Source organism: Anomaloglossus baeobatrachus, chromosome 2 (genome assembly GCF_048569485.1).
Source record: "Anomaloglossus baeobatrachus isolate aAnoBae1 chromosome 2, aAnoBae1.hap1, whole genome shotgun sequence".
Taxonomy (NCBI): domain Eukaryota; kingdom Metazoa; phylum Chordata; class Amphibia; order Anura; family Aromobatidae; genus Anomaloglossus; species Anomaloglossus baeobatrachus.
In genome coordinates, this window is record NC_134354.1 from 371,346,032 (window position 1) to 371,363,924 (window position 17,893).

Below are 17,893 nucleotides of genomic sequence, written 5' to 3' on the forward strand. Positions count from 1 at the left end.
GTGATGGGGAAGAGCGGACTGCAATAGCGCCGCTCACAGGCTCTATTGGCAACACATTGTATTTGAGAGAAACCATGTTTCTCAACATAATATTGTTGTGGCCAATAATGAATATGGGTGAACCACTTCTTTAAATATGTAACATAAACACTTGCCGAAATTGTGAAAACAGAGAGGATTTCTAAAAATTATAGCATCTCAAAGTTTCTATTTTACACTTTTACCTTTCTTAGAAAATGTGAATAACACTTTAATTCATCACTACATGAAGAGGTTGTGTACTCACCAGAAGTGAGTTTAGGTGTTATCATTTTACAGAGGTGAAGCATATTGATTGAGAAGGGGTTGTCTGAGTAGTGGACAAACCCTTTAAACTGGACATTTATATTAGCTGATGAGCAGTTATACTATCCCAACCACTTTTCCTAGCCCACACACATGTATGTTGGGGGAGAGTTTGGAGCCCCGTATACACGTTGGATTATTAGATAGTTCCAAAAATTGAGTATGGCCAACAGTTGTGTAAACTGCAGCAATGTAAAATGATGAGATAGCAATATATATATATATATATATATATATATATATATATATATATATATATATATATGTATATATATATATATTTTTTTTTTATATCCTATAAACTAGAATTATAAATTACTAATTTAAATTTTTTTTTTAGCAAGTTTTTAATTTATTCCCTTTTGATAAGATTGGGATAGCTTACTGATCGCTGTAGTCCACGTGCTGGGCCTCAAGGTGTCCGTGAATAGACTTCTAACATCCGCACCTCCATTCCATTTGACTACAATCATAGAACTACTATGAGTGCAAGCAAAGACAGACTGGTGCAGCACTATGCATGAAGAATATAATAACATTTCCACAACACCGTAGAATAAATGTCAGGATACCGTTACAAATATGATCAGTTACAGTGTTACAATATTAACGAAGCAGATTCAGTCATATGTTTGCAAGTGCAGACTTGTTTCATATGAGTGTATTAGGAAACACCTATAACAGACAATGGCATCAGTATTACATCAATATTTGGCTGGGTTCAGACCTCGCCTGAGGTGCCGTAACTGACTGCCAAGGGCTTCCATCCAAAAAATGGGGCTCAGACCTGCCCCGGAAGGAGTCACCTATTTCAGTTAGGTGAATGGAGTCCAAAACTTGCAACTTTGGAGTCTATTTGACCTTTTTGTTTTTTGCAATATGTTGATCATGACATTATGGTATGCGGGTTTCATTTCATTTTCTAAGTGCTCACACCAGTGCCAAAAGGAATTTGCCTATTTCATTTGGGTGTGATCATCTTCTTACAGAACCTTTCATGATAGTTTTATGTATTTTAAATAGTTTTTTTTCTGTCATTGAATCATTGTGTAACAAATCAAAAAATGCAGAACTGAATTCCTAAAATACTTGTACTTCCCTTTAAAATGCTTTAATGTATCTGACAATTTACTGAAAGACAAAGATTTGCCTTTAAACTAAGGTCTGAACCACAGGCCAATTATCCGTATTCAGCCGCACTGCGGTCTATGCAAAAGATATTGGTCTTCGTGCAGACATGTCAGAAACTAGAAAGGAAAGAATAATAGAATATATAACAGAGCATTAGTAAAATGAATGTGCATACAAGTAAACCTCATTTTATTTATCACTTCACTGGAGTTGCGGTGCCAGACGCACAGTATCTACTCATGGCAATCATTTTTCCAGTGTCGCTGAGCTGACAATCATTGCTTCCACAAGATACACAGGCTCAACATATCACATAACCTGTATAATAACCTCCCCTAACTGCTGCACAACTGTAAATATTATGCTTTTTGATATCACTTTTTGCGGTTGTTAAACGGATTGTCCACTACTCGGACAACCTCTAGTCACGGATGTGTCTGGCCCTTCAGGTGCTGCTGCTGGGACCAGGTGCAGAAGGGCCCGGTGATTGTCCAGACGTTAATAGACGCTGTCCCTTTAAGGGCTTGATTTAGGTATTTTGTCTGCTTCCTTGGCAGGTTGGAGGAGCCTTTCCTCCAGCTGGTAATTAAGGGCCTTTATAACGTGAGACCTCTCACTCCTCCAGTGTGGGTTATACTCTTCACTTGGAGAAGTTGCTTGTGTTTTTTTTCCCTCCGTGGATTGGTGGGTGGTGGGGTTTAGTCCTAGGGTCTGGCTAGGAGACAGGAACTCATTGGCGGGCTACACCTCTTAACCCTTACATGTGGTTTGAGGGCAAGTGCAGGGCACCCCAGTGTCAGGGTCAGCGCAGGAGCCCCTAGTCACCCCCCTCTTTGTGTTTCAGCCTCCCTTATTCCCAGGAGTCCACTTGCTGGGTGTCTCTCCCCACACCCAGTGTGACACCTCTTAATCCCTATGTTTGCCCCAGTAAAATAACAACACTTATTCTCACCTCTGGTGCCATTCCAGCGGTGTGTCAGCACTGGTGGTCCTGGGAATAATCATGTATCGTGATTAGGGAAGATCGAAAACTTCGATTATTCGGCTTTGCGAATATTTTCTGAATACCTCGCCACTATTCGCGAATATTCGATTCGCAATGTAAGTCTATGAGAAACCTGAATAACAACTATTCGGTACTATTCAGGCTTCCCATAGACTTACATTGTCCATCGAATAGTCAAATAGCGGAAAGGTATTCGGAAAATATTCGCGAAGCCGAATATTTGAGGTATTCGATCATCCCTAATCGTGATCCCTGCAGATAATCAGCTGGCTTTGTTCTCACCTCCAAATCAAGACATCTTGAGAAAGTGAGAGAACATCCTCAGGATGTCAAGATACTTTGTATATACCTGTATTAATCCCCATGTGATATGTTTGGGTTGTCTGACATATTAAATCTATCTTTCCTTCTGATGTGGTTCCCCTAATGCATATTATATTCCCATGATGCCAGAGACTCATCACATTGCTATTGGCCCCATGTATTGGCAATCAGTGATAGATCAGTGACATGTCCCCTTATGAATGCAGCAGATTCGTAATGTATCCTGTATGATGTATACAGCAGAATCTCATTGTATAGTATGTAATATATACAACAGTCCAGTATAGCCAATTTTATGTATACAACAGTCTCAGAGTATTCTGTGATGTAGAGAGCAATTTCAGTGTATCCCACATGACGCATATAGCAGAGTGTCAGTGCATCCTATTTTACGTATAGAGCAGACTTTCAGTGTATCCTATGAAGTAGAGAGTAGAGTCACAGTGTTTCCTATGTAATGTATAAAGCAGAATCTCAGTGTATCCTATGTGATGTATAAGCAGAGTGTCAGTGTTTCCTCTGTGATGTGTAAACAGAAGAATCTCAGTGTATCCTATGTGATGTACACAGCAGAGTCTCAGTGTTTCCTATGTGATATAGACAGAAGAATCTCAGTGTATCCTATGTGGTGTATACAGCAGAATCCAGTGTATCCTATACAGTGCATGCAGAAAAGTCTACATGTACAGTCATGGCCAAAAGTTTTGAGAATGACACCAAAATTCTATTTTCACATGATCTGTTGCCCTCTGGTTTTTAATTGTGTTTGTCTGATGTTTACATCACATACAGAAATATAATTGCAATCATATTATGAGTACCAAAAGGTTATATTGACAGTTAGAATGAGTTAATGCAGCAAGTCACTATTTGCAGTGTTGACCCTTCTTCTTCAGGACCTCTGCAATTCTCCCTGGCATACTCTCAATCAACTTCTGGATCAAATCCTGATTGATAGCTGTCTATTCTTGCATAAGCAATGCTTGCATTTTGCTAGAATTTGTTGGTTTTTGTTTGTCTACCCGTCTCTTGATGATTGCCCACAAGTTCTCAATGGGATTAAGATCTAGGGAGTTTCCAGGCCATGGACCCAAAATCTCTATGTTTTGTTCCATGAGCCATTTAGTGATCACCTTTGCTTTATGGCAAGGTGCTCCATCATGCTGGAAAAGGCATTGTTGGGCGCCAAACTGCTCTTGGACAGTTGGGAGAAGTTGCTCTTGGAGGACATTCTGGTACCATTCTTTATTCATGGCTGTGTTTTTAGGCAAGACTGTGAGTGAGCCGATTCCCTTGGCTGAGAAGCAACCCCACACATGAATCGTTTCAGGATGCTTAACAGTTGGCATGAGACAAGACTGGTGGTAGCGCTCACCTCTTCTTCTCCTAATAAGCTGTTTTCCAGATGTCCCAAACAATCGAAAAGGGGATTCATCTGAGAAAATGACTTTACCCCAGACCTCAGCAGTCCACTCCCTGTACCTTTTGCAGAATATCAGTCGGTCCCTGATGTTTTTTCTGGAGAGAAGTGGCTTCTTTGCTGCCCTCCTTGAAACCAGGCCTTGCTCAAGCAGTCTCCGCCTCACAGTGCATGCAGAAGCACTCACACCAGCCTGCTGCCATTGCTGAGCTAGCTCGGCACTGCTGGTAGTCCGATCCCGCAGCTGAAACAGTTTTAAGATACGGTCCTGGCGTTTGCTGGTCCTTCTTGGGTGCCCTGGAGCCTTTTTGGCAACAATGGAAGCTCTCTCCTTGAAGTTCTTGATGATGCGATAGATTGTTGACTGAGATGCAATCTTTGTAGCTGCGATACTCTTCCCTGTTAGGCCATTTTTGTGCAGAGCAATGATGGCTGCACGTGTTTCTTTAGAGATAACCATGGTTAACTGAAGAGAAACAATGATACCAAGCACCAGCCTCCTTTTAAAGTGTCCAGTGGTGTCATTCATAGTTAGTCATGACTGATTGATTGCCAGCCCTGTCCTCATCAACACCCACACCTGTGTTAATGGAACAATCACTAAAACAATGTTAGCTGCTCCTTTTAAGGCAGTAATGCAATGATGTTGAAATGTGTTTTGGGGGTTGAAGTTCATTTTCTTAGCCAATATTGACTTTGTAAGTAATTGCTGTTAAGCTGATCACTCTTTATGACATTCTGGAGTATATGTAAATTGCCATTAGAAAAACTTAAGCAGTAGACTTTGTAAAAATTGATATTTGTAGCATTCTCAAAACTTTTGGCCATGACTGTATCCTTTGTGTTTTACAGTACTGCACAAAAATTTAGCCACATTTTCATGTAATTGCTTTCCTTGTTCTTACTGAAATGCACACATTGTAGATTCAGACTGAAAATGCAAAACCACGGAGGAACACAGATGGAAAGAGAGTAAACAAAAACATGTGAAACAAACTAGAATGTTTGTTAAACCTTCAAATAAAAACCCTTTTACCCTAACAAATTTACAATCCCTTGGCATTCTCTCAAACAACTTCATCAGGTAGTCATCTGGAATGGAAGGCGTTCCCAGAGGTGCTGAACACTTATAGGCTGCTTTGCCTTTACCCTGCAGTCCAACTCATACCAAACCATCTCAATTGGAATGAGGTTGGATGATTGTGGAAGTCTGATGGCGCACTCGATCCCACTCCTCCTTGGTCACGTAGCTCTTACATAGCCGGGAAGTCTGTTTTGAGTCATTGTCTCATTGCAACACAAATGATGGTCCCACTAAGTACAACTCCAATGGGATGGGAAGGCATTGCAGAATGTTGTGGTAGGTATACTGTGTAAATGTGCCTTGAATTTAGAATAAGTCACCAACAGCAAAAAGGCCGACACCTTCAGGCTTCACAGGTGGCACCTTCTACTGTCTATTATCATTTTCTGCATCTTGCAAACGGCGCATGGTACAAAAAAAAATAAATTTGACTCATCAGATCACAGTGTTGATTTTCACTGATCTAATGTCCAGTCTTTGTAGTGTTTGGGCCAAAATCAATCTTTTCTTGTTTGTAGTTTTCAGTAGTAGCTTCTTTGCAACAATTTTACCATAAAAATTGGATTGTGAACCCTAATATGGACAGTAATGATGTTTGTAAAGCGCTGTTGAATAAATGGTGTTATATATTTGAGTAAAATAAATAAAAATAAATTAAGCTCTGCTTTTAGCAGTCTCTTCTGGTCAGTTGATGTTGAGATGCATCTGTGCATCATTTATAAGTGTTGTTTTATGAGGTGCGGTCAATTGCAATTACTGAGGTTAACTCTGATGAACTTATCCACTGTAGCAGAGATAATTCTTGGTCTTCCTTTCTAGAGGCAGACTTCTGGAGAGCTAGTTTCATCATAGCGATTGATGGTTTCCATGACTACACTTGTGGAACCTTCAAGATTCTAGCAATTTTCTGAATTGACTGACTTTCATGTGTCAAATTGATAATAGCGTATCAATTATCTTTACTTAATTTAATTGAGAGTATCTTGCCATATTCTTGCATAAAACAGTTATGAAATAGGACTCAGCTCTGTATGGAACTGTGCAAATCATACCTATTGATCTCAAGCACTTCCTGAATGCTGGTGATTGGACAAATGAATGTTCACAGAATGAGGCTCCATTGGTCACTGCCAGTCAGCGGCAGGCCAGGAATATTTCATGTTCATTAAGTTCAGTATCCATATTTTCTTCCATCTTTATTGTGAGTCAAGAGTGGTTGACTAAGGCTAAGGATACATGGGCATTTAGCATCCGATGAGAGAGCATCGGATGCATTATGCCAATGACCCCTGGCTACTGCTATGCTGCAAGCGTAAGCAGAGTGTCATTATACTGTGATATGATTCTGCGATCGGATCATAGCCTCGGAAAAGAGGGTGGGACTAATCTCCCATCTCCTCCATTATCAGTTGATGCGATTATTGTACTGCACTCTGGTGTAATGTGAGTGCACTGTGATGTTTCTCTAGCAGCCATAGTCTTGTAGGGGTCCAAGTGAAAATGAATCGGATTCTACCTGCAGTATGCTGCAATTGTTTTCTCTGTCCAATTAGGGCTGAGAAAAAAAATCACTCATGGGAACGACCCCATAGAGTAATATTGGTGTGAGTGGAATGTGTTTTTTTTTTATCGCATTCCACTCACTCCAGTTTACTCGCCGTGTGTGCTTAGCCTTAAATCAGTTGTCGAGATTCTATAAAAATGTTTTACTCTCCTCTGTGATTCACGGCAGAGACAACAGGTAGATGGAATCTGGCATTCACACCTGTTGTGAGATTTCTGAGACCTCCTCTTTCTCAAGCAATAATAGATGGAGGATACAAGAGGCAGAGGCGGGTAGGATGTGCCTGATATGTGGAGAAAGAAGCACATTCCTCCAATAATATATATTGCAAAGTTTCTTATAATTAGCTGTACTATTGATTTATACAAGCTTTGCTGAAACTTCAATTCACATTTAAATACGTTTCATATTTTGGCTTGTATCTCTATACAGGAGACAGAAGATGAGGGCTGGTGGCGTGGTGAATTTAATGGAAAAAACGGTCTGTTTCCGGATAACTTCGTGATTTTGATACCTTCAAACTCACAAACTGTAAGTGTGATCCATTGACAGATGTTTCATAAATATACCTAGATATTTCACCATTTATGAGTAGCGTCACTTATTTCAATTACTCCCCATTAAGTCATCTATTTGTGGCAGAAATATTTAAAGAGCTGGTCCTTTTAGCATATGGCTGATACTCCATTCCTGGAAGACTGTGATTCAAGGAGTGAGTCTCAGAAGTCAATATGCCATAACTGTTCATACAGATAAAATGTCAGCTAAAGTTATTGATTTATCATTTGCCATAACAAGAGATGTGAAACAAGTGCAGAACACGGTAATGCACAACGACCCAGTACAAGCCACATCCTGTTACATAACAGTGTGAAAATCCTATATTGCACTAGAAAACGTAAGCAGTATCATCAGTGTCAGCAATCGGAAGCTCCTTCATATCACATCCTTACTGTTCACCAATATGGGGTTCCCATGGGCTGAATGTGTTAAGGTATCCACTGTTCTATAGTACATAATTTGAAGTAAATCTAAACGTTCTCATTATTTTGGCTTCAAAATTGTGTATGTGTAAAATGAAGATCCAGCTGGTAAGGATTTTCTAGATCAGAGCTCTTGATATACAATATGTAAAATAGGTTTCCTCCTTGTTTTTGCACCTCTGTTGAGTAAATCAGGAAAAATTGAGATTTTAGTTAATGGTTAAGTCTAAATGGTCACTTGATTAGAAATAACATCTCCATTCTGATAGGGTAAGATTTTGACAAGGACAGGTTGATAAATGTCTTGGAATGAGTAGATGAGCCGGCACCCTTTTCACTGGTTATAGTAGGGTCAATCTTTCATTTTAGACACTTTTCAAAGAACTCAGGAGAGAGAGAGCTTTTTTTTTTGTGACTCATTCTGTTTTCCAGGTCATCCATCTTTGGCAGTAATGCACATATTTGCTGTGCGCAGTGTTTGCCCACTTTCCTTGCTAGATTGGTCAGTTAGGTGGTCTTCTGGGTACTAACTCTGCCCTTTACAGCTCCCCATCTGTCTTTTACTTTCTGTAAGTAATGATGGATACCTGATATATATTCCGAGGCTGCCAAGTTGTAAAGTTGAAGTGGATAAAAGACTTAAGTGAGCCACTGCTAGGAAGACATCTTTCAGTACAGGTACCTCTTGTATCTGCATCTACTGTAGCAGCTGCTGAGCAGAGGATTGCGCAGCACCATTCACTATATTCAGTTTTTCGCACCTCGGCAGTATGTGCTTCCTCTGACCTGCTATCATCTCTAGAGGTTGCTGCACCATCCTTCATCTCAGACACCAGGGAATTTACATTACCACTGTCTCCCTTATTGGCAGAAGATTAGACAAATTTCTCAAGCCTGGCTCTCTTCTCATCGTTTCAGTGATTCCCACAGTTCCCATCATTTTGGCCGCTGAGCCATCTTGGATCTTCAGTCCCATCGCTCCTGCCATTGTTTTTTGGCTATTTTGGGTCATTTTGCCAATAAATAACACTACCAAAGCAGGCAGCAGGAATAGGTTGAAAGCAGATTTTGGGCATTATGACATAATTAGCTAGATGCTAGGCAGGAGATCCTCTGGCTGCATTCTCTCACATGCTGCACTAGGCCACGTCCCTGTGACAGGTCATGTTTAATAAAAGACAGCGTCCCAGGGGTAATCTACAAAGGAATATTTATTCCATCCAGACAGCAGACAGCAACGTTTCACCATACAGTAGGGCTTTATCAAGCATGCTTGATAAAGCCCTACTGTAGCTTGAAACGTTGCGGTCTACTGTCTGGATGGAAAAAATTTCCTTTGAAGATTACCCCTGGGACGCTGTCTTTCATTTTATTATATGCTGATTGCCAAGAGGATCCCTTAGTTTTTTGACTTGCGTCCATATGTCCTTATGAATGATCTCAACTGAGGTGCTGCAAACATTTCGTTTTTTGCTAAGTCATGTTTAATAGTGACATCAGTAACTCATGTCATTCTTCATTATTAACTTTCCAGAAAGCCAGCAAGCCTCCTACACGTACCGCTACAGTTAAGGGACCAGGTGAGCTATCAACTTTAATAAATTTATTTCCAAAAATAATACGTTAATACTTGACTTAAGTTGTCCATACACATTGGATAATTGTCAGCCATCCTACTGATGGAACGGCTCCACTGTGGGAAGTAATTTGTTTTACCTATGGAGCTTCGAAGTGATTAAGCAGGGGTTGTCCATTACTAGAAACCCGTTTAACCTTCAAAAAGAGGTTCTACAGCGGCTGAGGTGTGTTAAGAGGAATGTAATCTGCACTATAAATGATTAAACGTCAGAGTGATTTTTTTATTACCTGTATAAATGCACTTTGCAGTAGCCTCCTTCTTTTATATGGTTATAGTATTCTTTGGTGTCTTGTAATAGTCTTCTTTATTTTTTTAAACAAATTTTATTTGATGACCGCATATACATTTTACAGAAATCAATATAATGCTTTCTCGTACATTAGTGATCATCAACAAGAAAATCTTATTTATTCTCGAAACTGAAGCATATAACCATAGCATTTCTAAATCTTAACTTCCCAAAGGGATTCTTCGGATTTGAATCCTTTATTTCCAATCTCCCTAATGATCCCTGTAACTCTCCCCAATTATACCAGGTTGTGTCTTTAAATGGTTTAATTATTCTAGAAATCTTGTTTTGTGAGTAACTCTTTTCTATGAATGTCTTCTACTTTTAGAAGAACTTGGCAGTATTTTTTCCCTGCTACTTTCTGCATCTACAGTCATGGCCAAGAGTTTTGAGAATGCTACAAATATTAATTTTTACAAAGTCTACTGCTTAAGTTTTTCTAATGGCAATTTGCATATACTCCAGAATGTCATAAAGAGTGATCAGCTTAACAGCAATTACTTACAAAGTCAATATTGGCTAAGAAAATGAACTTCTACCCCCAAAACACATTTCAACATCATTGCATTCCTGCCTTTAAAAGGAGCAGCTAACATTGTTTTAGTGATTGTTCCATTAACACAGGTGTGGGTGTTGATGAGGACAGGGCTGGCGATCAATCAGTCATGATTAAGTAAGAATGACACCACTGGACACTTTAAAAGGAGGCTGGTGCTTGGTATCATTGTTTCTCTTCAGTTAACCATGGTTATCTCTAAAGAAACACGTGCAGCCATCATTGCTCTGCACAAAAATGGCCTAACAGGGAAGAGTATCGCAGCTACAAAGATTGCACCTCAGTCAACAATCTATGGCATCATCAAGAACTTCAAGAAGAGAGCTTCCATTGTTGCCAAAAAGGCTCCAGGGCACCCAAGAAGGACCAGCAAACGCCAGGACCATATCTTAAAACTGTTTCAGCTGCGGGATCGGACTACCAGCAGTGCCGAGCTAGCTCAGCAATGGCAGCAGGCTGGTGTGAGTGCTTCTGCATGCACTGTGAGGCGGAGACTGCTTGAGCAAGGCCTGGTTTCAAGGAGGGCAGCAAAGAATCCACTTCTCTCCAGAAAAAACATCAGGGGCCGACTGATTTTCTGCAAAAGGTACAGGGAGTGGACTGCTGAGGTCTGGGGTAAAGTCATTTTCTCAGATGAATCCCCTTTTCGATTGTTTGGGACATCTGGAAAACAGCTTATTAGGAGAAGAAGAGGTGAGCGCTACCACCAGTCTTGTCTCATGCCAACTGTTAAGCATCCTGAAACGATTCATGTGTGGGGTTGCTTCTCAGCCAAGGGAATCGGCTCACTCACAGTCTTGCCTAAAAACACAGCCATGAATAAAAAATGGTACCTGAATGTCCTCCAAGAGCAACTTCTCCCAACTGTCCAAGAGCAGTTTGGCGCCCAACAATGCCTTTTCCAGCATGATGGAGCGCCTTGCCATAAAGCAAAGGTGATCACTAAATGGCTCATGGAACAAAACATAGAGATTTTGGGTCCATGGCCTGGAAACTCCCCAGATCTTAATCCCATTGAGAACTTGTGGGCAATCATCAAGAGACAGGTGGACAAACAAAAACCAACAAATTCTGGCAAAATGCAAGCATTGCTTATGCAAGAATGGACAGCTATCAGTCAGGATTTGATCCAGAAGTTGATTGAGAGCATACTAGGGAGAATTGCAGAGGTCCTGAAGAAGAAGGGTCAACACTGCAAATAGTGACTTGCTGCATTAACTCATTCTAACTGTCAATATAACCTTTTGGTACTCATAATATGATTGCAATTATATTTCTGTATGGGATGTAAACATCAGACAAACACAATTAAAAACCAGAGGGCAACAGATCATGTGAAAATATAATTTTGGTGTGATTCTCAAAACTTCTGGCCATGACTGTAATTGATCCATCATCATCATCAGTGTTTTCTTGTTATTGACTATCTCTGATATATCAGGTACCTGTCTTTTCAGCCAGTGCCTGAGAATGCACCTTTTTACTACCATTAGCATCATGTGCATAGCATTTGGAATATACACATGATCTTCACACATTACCTCCTGTATAGCTATATGATGTAATAAGCAAGATAGCGGATCTTTTGGCACTACTATCCCCCATATTTTGTCTATGTTCAATTTCTTCCTCCCACACTCCTTCTATAGCCGGGCATTCCCACATACAATGGAACAGGTTTGCTCTATAGAGGTTACATTTTGGTCAGCTTCTCAGCGCACAGGAGCCTTTCTAAAAGATAGATCAAAGGTGTAAATCGTGTTGTGTGTAATAGCCTTTAAGATAGCACATGGAACATTAGTCCATATATAACCAGGGCCATAACTATAAGGTACCCGTTATACTTAGTCCCTAATGCCTGATTGGAACAAAAGGGCCATTTGCTACCAAAAGGTAATACCAGTAATATAAATGGCACTTGGTAGATAACCTCTTTACAGATTTTGAACTGGAACCCATTAGCTGTGAGATTAGCTTCTGTATAAAGCTTAACTGACTCTAGACAAGTGATGTGTTTCACAAAATGACAATATTTGTTTTGCAAAGCACAGCATCTGTATGACTATTGTTAATATGGAGTATAAGCCCAAATTTCTTTCTTAAAATTTCGTGTTTTTTACATCTCCTTCTGCCTCTCTGTGCATTCAGCTTCAAAGAGGTAAATAGTTAATCCTATTCATATCTGCTAAAACTACATTTCCCAGTAGCACATTGCTTCTCCTCAGTGCTGCAGGCACTTTTCTGTGCTCTGCTGTGTATTTCCTGATAGAGATTATGAGCAAGTTTTATCTATAAAGGATGATGTGATCATTAATAGCTTTAAATGAAATTACTTTGCAAATTATATATGATCAATATTTATTATTATTTAAAAACTTTATATGTGATTGGTAGTTCATGGGGATTTTGAGAGCATGATCTCACCTGCATGTGTGGCAGAACTGAGGAAAGACCAGATGAGCTGTGCTACAACACGACCATAGGGGCAATGAGGCTGCTCACTGATTGCTGATCCAGCGCTGCCTCCTTACCACTGCCCGTGGTCTCTGTTGACCGGCTAAGGCCATGTGCCCATGGGAGATCATACCTGCGGACTTTTCTGCAGGTATGTTCGCAGGTTCACACAGCAACTCCACGGAATTCGCAGCTATCCATTGATGCGGTATTTCTGCGGAACTGTTGCGGTATACCTGCAGAAACAGTGCGGATTTCATGCAGAATTCCTACGGATTTCCCGCCCTATATCCCCATAGTGGAAAGGTGGGAATTCTGCAGATAATTCCGCATGAATAATTGACATGCAGTTACGTGTGGCTGCGGGAAATCCGCAGCATTTTCCGCAGACGCAAAAACCACATTATTGATACAGCACTCCCCAAATCCCATAGGATAACATGGGGAGTGTCTGTGCTTGCATAAACCCGCGGATTTATCTGTAAAATCTAGGAAATCCGCGGCTTTTCCGCAGCAAAAAACCAAGTTACTTTCCCCCATGGGCACATGGCCTAAAGCAGTGAAATCCCAACTCCAGTGCATGTGACCAATGCAACAATGTCTACAAAGCCATGGCAGATAACTAGCACTGGATCAGTGGTCAGTGAGTAAAGATCATTTTGTTATATTTAAACTGGGAAATCCCTTAAAAGGTCCTTAAGACTTTAAAGATTTTAGACTTTTGTGGATTCCTGAGGACTATTCACGTGTGATTTTTGAAATTATCTGTATTTTTTACTCTTTACTCTTTTAGTAGCAAAAAAGGATACCACATCCATTGACCTCAAGCCACTTGTGAATATACCACAGTCACCCAGTGCCATTTCCAGTGCAAGTTCCACAGGGTCAAAAGGTAGTAGAGCCAAATATAGATTTACATATTTATTATTTTTGTTGTTTTCACAGTTTGCATAGCTTTACCAGCTGTTCATAACAGGCATATTTACCATAGCTACACACCTAAACATTGAAATTGCAACACCAAGAAGAAAGTGAAGGAGTTATGGAAATCAGAGGATAGATAGACAGATATATTAATGATATGCAAGTGATGAAAACAATGGAAATACATTTTCAAAACATCTTGTTTTGTAATGTTTATTTACCTGACGGGCGGTTCCCGTAGTTCTATGAAACCTTCCTGTGTACAATATTATCTTACTTATCAGTGAACTGTAGCCCGTTAAGGGGACGGTTTACACTGGGTCTAGTGCAAAGTATTGTGGTCATTTCTTTTTAATGTGCCACAGCCAGGGCCGGCGTCAGCACGCGGCATACCCGGGCAAATGCCGGGGCCCTGGAGAGCTGGGGGGGCCCACTCGGCCTCGTCAGTTCTGCTGCCCCCGGGCCGAGTTCCAGGGACAGCAGTCCTTGGCAGTGGAAACTGTGGCTGCCGGCCCTTTAAGGCCCGCAGACCACAGCGTTCACTGTGTTCTCCTGCATTGAGCATCATCTGTGGGCGGAGCTACTGCCCGGCGTCCTGCTCGGTCGCACAGATGAAGGAGTCACAGTGCCAGCCAGCGACCCCCAGCACATCGCTTCCCTCCAGCGCTGTGTGGGCCCCATCTGCACCGTGACCTGATCAGTATGTGTGGGACATCACTCCCTCCCCATACATGTATGTATGTATATATGCAGCAGAGCAGTATGCGTGTCTGTATGTATGTATGTATATATGCAGCAGAGCAGTGTGCGTGTCTGTATGTATGTATGTATATATGCAGCAGAGCAGTATGCGTGTCTGTATGTATGTATGTATGTATATATGCAGCAGAGCAGTATGCGTGTCTGTATGTATGTATGTATATATGCAACAGAGCAGTGTGCGTGTCTGTATGCATGTATGTATATATGCAGCAGAGCAGTATGCGTGTCTGTATGTATGTATGTATATATGCAGCAGAGCAGTATGCGTGTCTGTATGTATGTATGTATATATGCAGCAGAGCAGTGTGCGTGTCTGTATGTATGTATGTATATATGCAGCAGAGCAGTATGCGTGTCTGTATGTATGTATGTATATATGCAGCAGAGCAGTGTGTGTGTGTCTGTATGTATGTATGTATATATGCAGCAGAGTAGTATGCATGTCTGTATGTATGCATGCTAAGCAGTATGCGTGTATGCATGTATGTATGCAGCAGAGCAGTATGCGTGTCTGTATGTATGCATGCAGTGCAGTGTGTGTGTGTCTGTATGTATGTATGTATGTAGCAGAGCAGTATGTGTGTGTCTGTCTATATGTATGTATGCAGCATAGCAGTATGTGTCTCTGTATGTATGTATGCATGTATGATGTGTATCTATGTATGTCAGTGTATATGACTGTATAGATTTGTCTGTTTATATGTATTTTTGTGAGTTTGTCTTTAAATATGTATATGTGCGTGTATGTATCTGTGTATGTGTGTGTGTCTGCGTGTTTATGGGGCCCACTGGGACTCTTCCGCCCGGGGCCCACAAAAACCTGGAGCCGGCCCTGGCCACAGCACACGTTTGGACCCGTTTGAGCTTTGTGGTCCAGACGTGATGCTTTATGTTAATTTATTGTGTGTGTTTTTTTTTAAAATGGACCTTGGTCATTTTAATTATTGAAAATATTAAAAGTTATATTTTAGGGCTTTTTTCTTGGGCTACACCTTTTGCTATTCAATTGAAAAGGAAGCTGCCAGCAGTAGATATTGATGATTTGGATGCTCACTTCATTCAGCAGAACATTCCTCAGACAACCATTAATAACCTCACTGAGAGCATGCTAAGGTGTGCATTAATTAATGTGTTGTGGAGTAAAGTACTCCACAACTTGTCATGAATCAAATGATGAGAGGTTGCCATGCCCCATACATCCCACTTCCGCTCTGCTTATTATGCTATAGCTGTTTGATACTGGCATGAAAACACCAAAAATTGCTCAAGTTTACAGCAACTTTGAAAAGTTGATACATTTTTCTGCAATGCAAAGTGTTTTCCAATGAATTGGGTTGATTAGTCTGTATTGATTTACGACTGATCAACTCCTTCACAATAAACATGCCTTACATTACAGATAATCTTGTAGTTGATAGTCCCACATAACCATAAAATAAGCTGTAGTCGTCTACCAGGGTGTTTGGCATTAGGAAAACATTTCCAATTATAACTTTCATTCCTAAACAATAAGCACATTAATGTACTGTATATCCGACACTTTATTAGATACAGATTTGATGATCTTTGTCTTTCTCTGGATCAGTCCAGGCCAGTCTATACAACTTTACATTTATAATTTTATTTTAATAGCCAAAGTGGACATCACTACCATGGACATCAAGCCTCCAGTCGATCGGTCACAGTCACCCAGTACCAATTCCAGTGCCAGTTCCACGGGACAAAGAGGTATAAAATGTCTTTGATAGCGAGTCTTATGTTGGCTATTTTCAGTCGGCACCAAATTTGTAGTGTGGCCTTTGTGATCATATAGCACAATGATTTCACGGCGGGCTTTTACATACTTGTGTAAGACAATTTTGGTAATACATAGGGCTGTGAGTGTTGCTATTGGTCCAAACGGTCCGATCTGAGGGACCATGACTGCAAGACGCAGCACAGTCGGTTTCCAGTTATATTTAGCTAAAGAAACCTTTAATTGCGCAGAGTTATAGCATAATATTAGTGATAGGAAGTATTATCATAAACACTTCCTTTTATCTAATAAGATTTTTAATTAATTTAACAAAGCAGAAATTTAGTAAAACATCATTGAGAGTAGAAATACTGTCAGTACTTTTCGGAATATGAATTAATTATGGAACCACATACATTTTCCAAATGGTCACTGTCCTTGATGGATTCATGATGGAACCATATACATTCTCCAAATGGTCACTGTCCTCAATAGTTTCATGATGGAACCAAATATATTCTCCAAATGGTCACTGTCCTCAATGGTTTCATGATGGAACCATATACATTCTCCAAATGGTCACTGTCCTTGATGGTTTCATGATGGAACCATATACATTCTCCAAATGGTCAATCCTCAATAGTTTCATGATGGAACCATATATATTCTCCAAATGGTCACTGTCCTCACTGGTTTCATGATGGAACCATATACGGTACATTCTCCAAATGGTCACTGTCCTCGACGGTGACTATACAGAAACTCATAGACACTGAATGCTTAATAAATACATAATTTAAAGTTATAATTTATACATGTGCTCTATGTCCTGTGTAATATGAGAACAATGACTAATAGGACACCAGAGTTTTTTCGTGCGATGTATGATGGTGCAGTGATCATCACCGCAGACATACCTCATATTTCAGCCCACACAGGAAAAGACTTAGTAGTAGTTTACATGACTAGCTGAAACTCCTACAGGTAACAGCGAGAAGCAGAGCTCTTTCCACCAACGTTTCTATGTTTAGTGCCATCAGGTATTTATGAAGGCTTTGTTATTATCTCATGGCCCCTCTAAGAGAAAATATGATGTGGCTTCTGCATGTCAATTAAAGAGGTTGCTTTCTAGGTGTGGCGGGCTCTTTAATACAGCCCTTCTCACTTTGTATTCTTCTTTTCAGTTGCTAAAATAGACACACCAGTCATGGACCTTAAGTCACCAGCAAACAGGCCGCAGTCACCAGCTTCTATTTCTACAAGTCAAAAAGGTAAATCAAAATGTTAAATTCCTCAACCCGCTCGTGTTTACATATACAATTTAGTTTTGATTCCCTCCAAATCAAATATATCAGCGTCTTGAGGATTTCTAGTACAGGATCATGAACCTCAAGATGTTTCTCCATTTATAAAAATAGGAAAAAAGTGCATGCAAATACGCATAGGCATAGTTCTAACGTGGGTTTAGTTAACTTTACTTTTTCATATGTGGGACTTAATAAAAATGCTACTTATCAGAAAAAAATCATATGTCACATATATAGTAATATAAATATAATATAATACACCTAAATAAGGAACATAAACACCTAAAAGATTCATATCGACTTACAGCTTTACTTTCATTTATTAATGCATATGTACGTACTTTTTGATATTGCAATATTGTCTATATAT

At 40.2% G+C, this 17,893-nt stretch overlaps 1 protein-coding gene across 1 annotated transcript in view; it reads left to right on the forward strand.

Moving 5' to 3' along the window:
• SH3D21 (SH3 domain containing 21) overlaps positions 1 to 17,893 on the forward strand; it is a 271,986-nt gene that overhangs the window by 128,070 nt on the left and 126,023 nt on the right. The window contains exons 9-13 of the mRNA XM_075336044.1: positions 7,307 to 7,405; positions 9,392 to 9,437; positions 13,589 to 13,687; positions 16,114 to 16,209; positions 17,401 to 17,487. Of these exons, the coding sequence (XP_075192159.1) occupies positions 7,307 to 7,405; positions 9,392 to 9,437; positions 13,589 to 13,687; positions 16,114 to 16,209; positions 17,401 to 17,487 (427 nt within the window). The remainder of the gene's footprint in view (positions 1 to 7,306; positions 7,406 to 9,391; positions 9,438 to 13,588; positions 13,688 to 16,113; positions 16,210 to 17,400; positions 17,488 to 17,893) is intronic.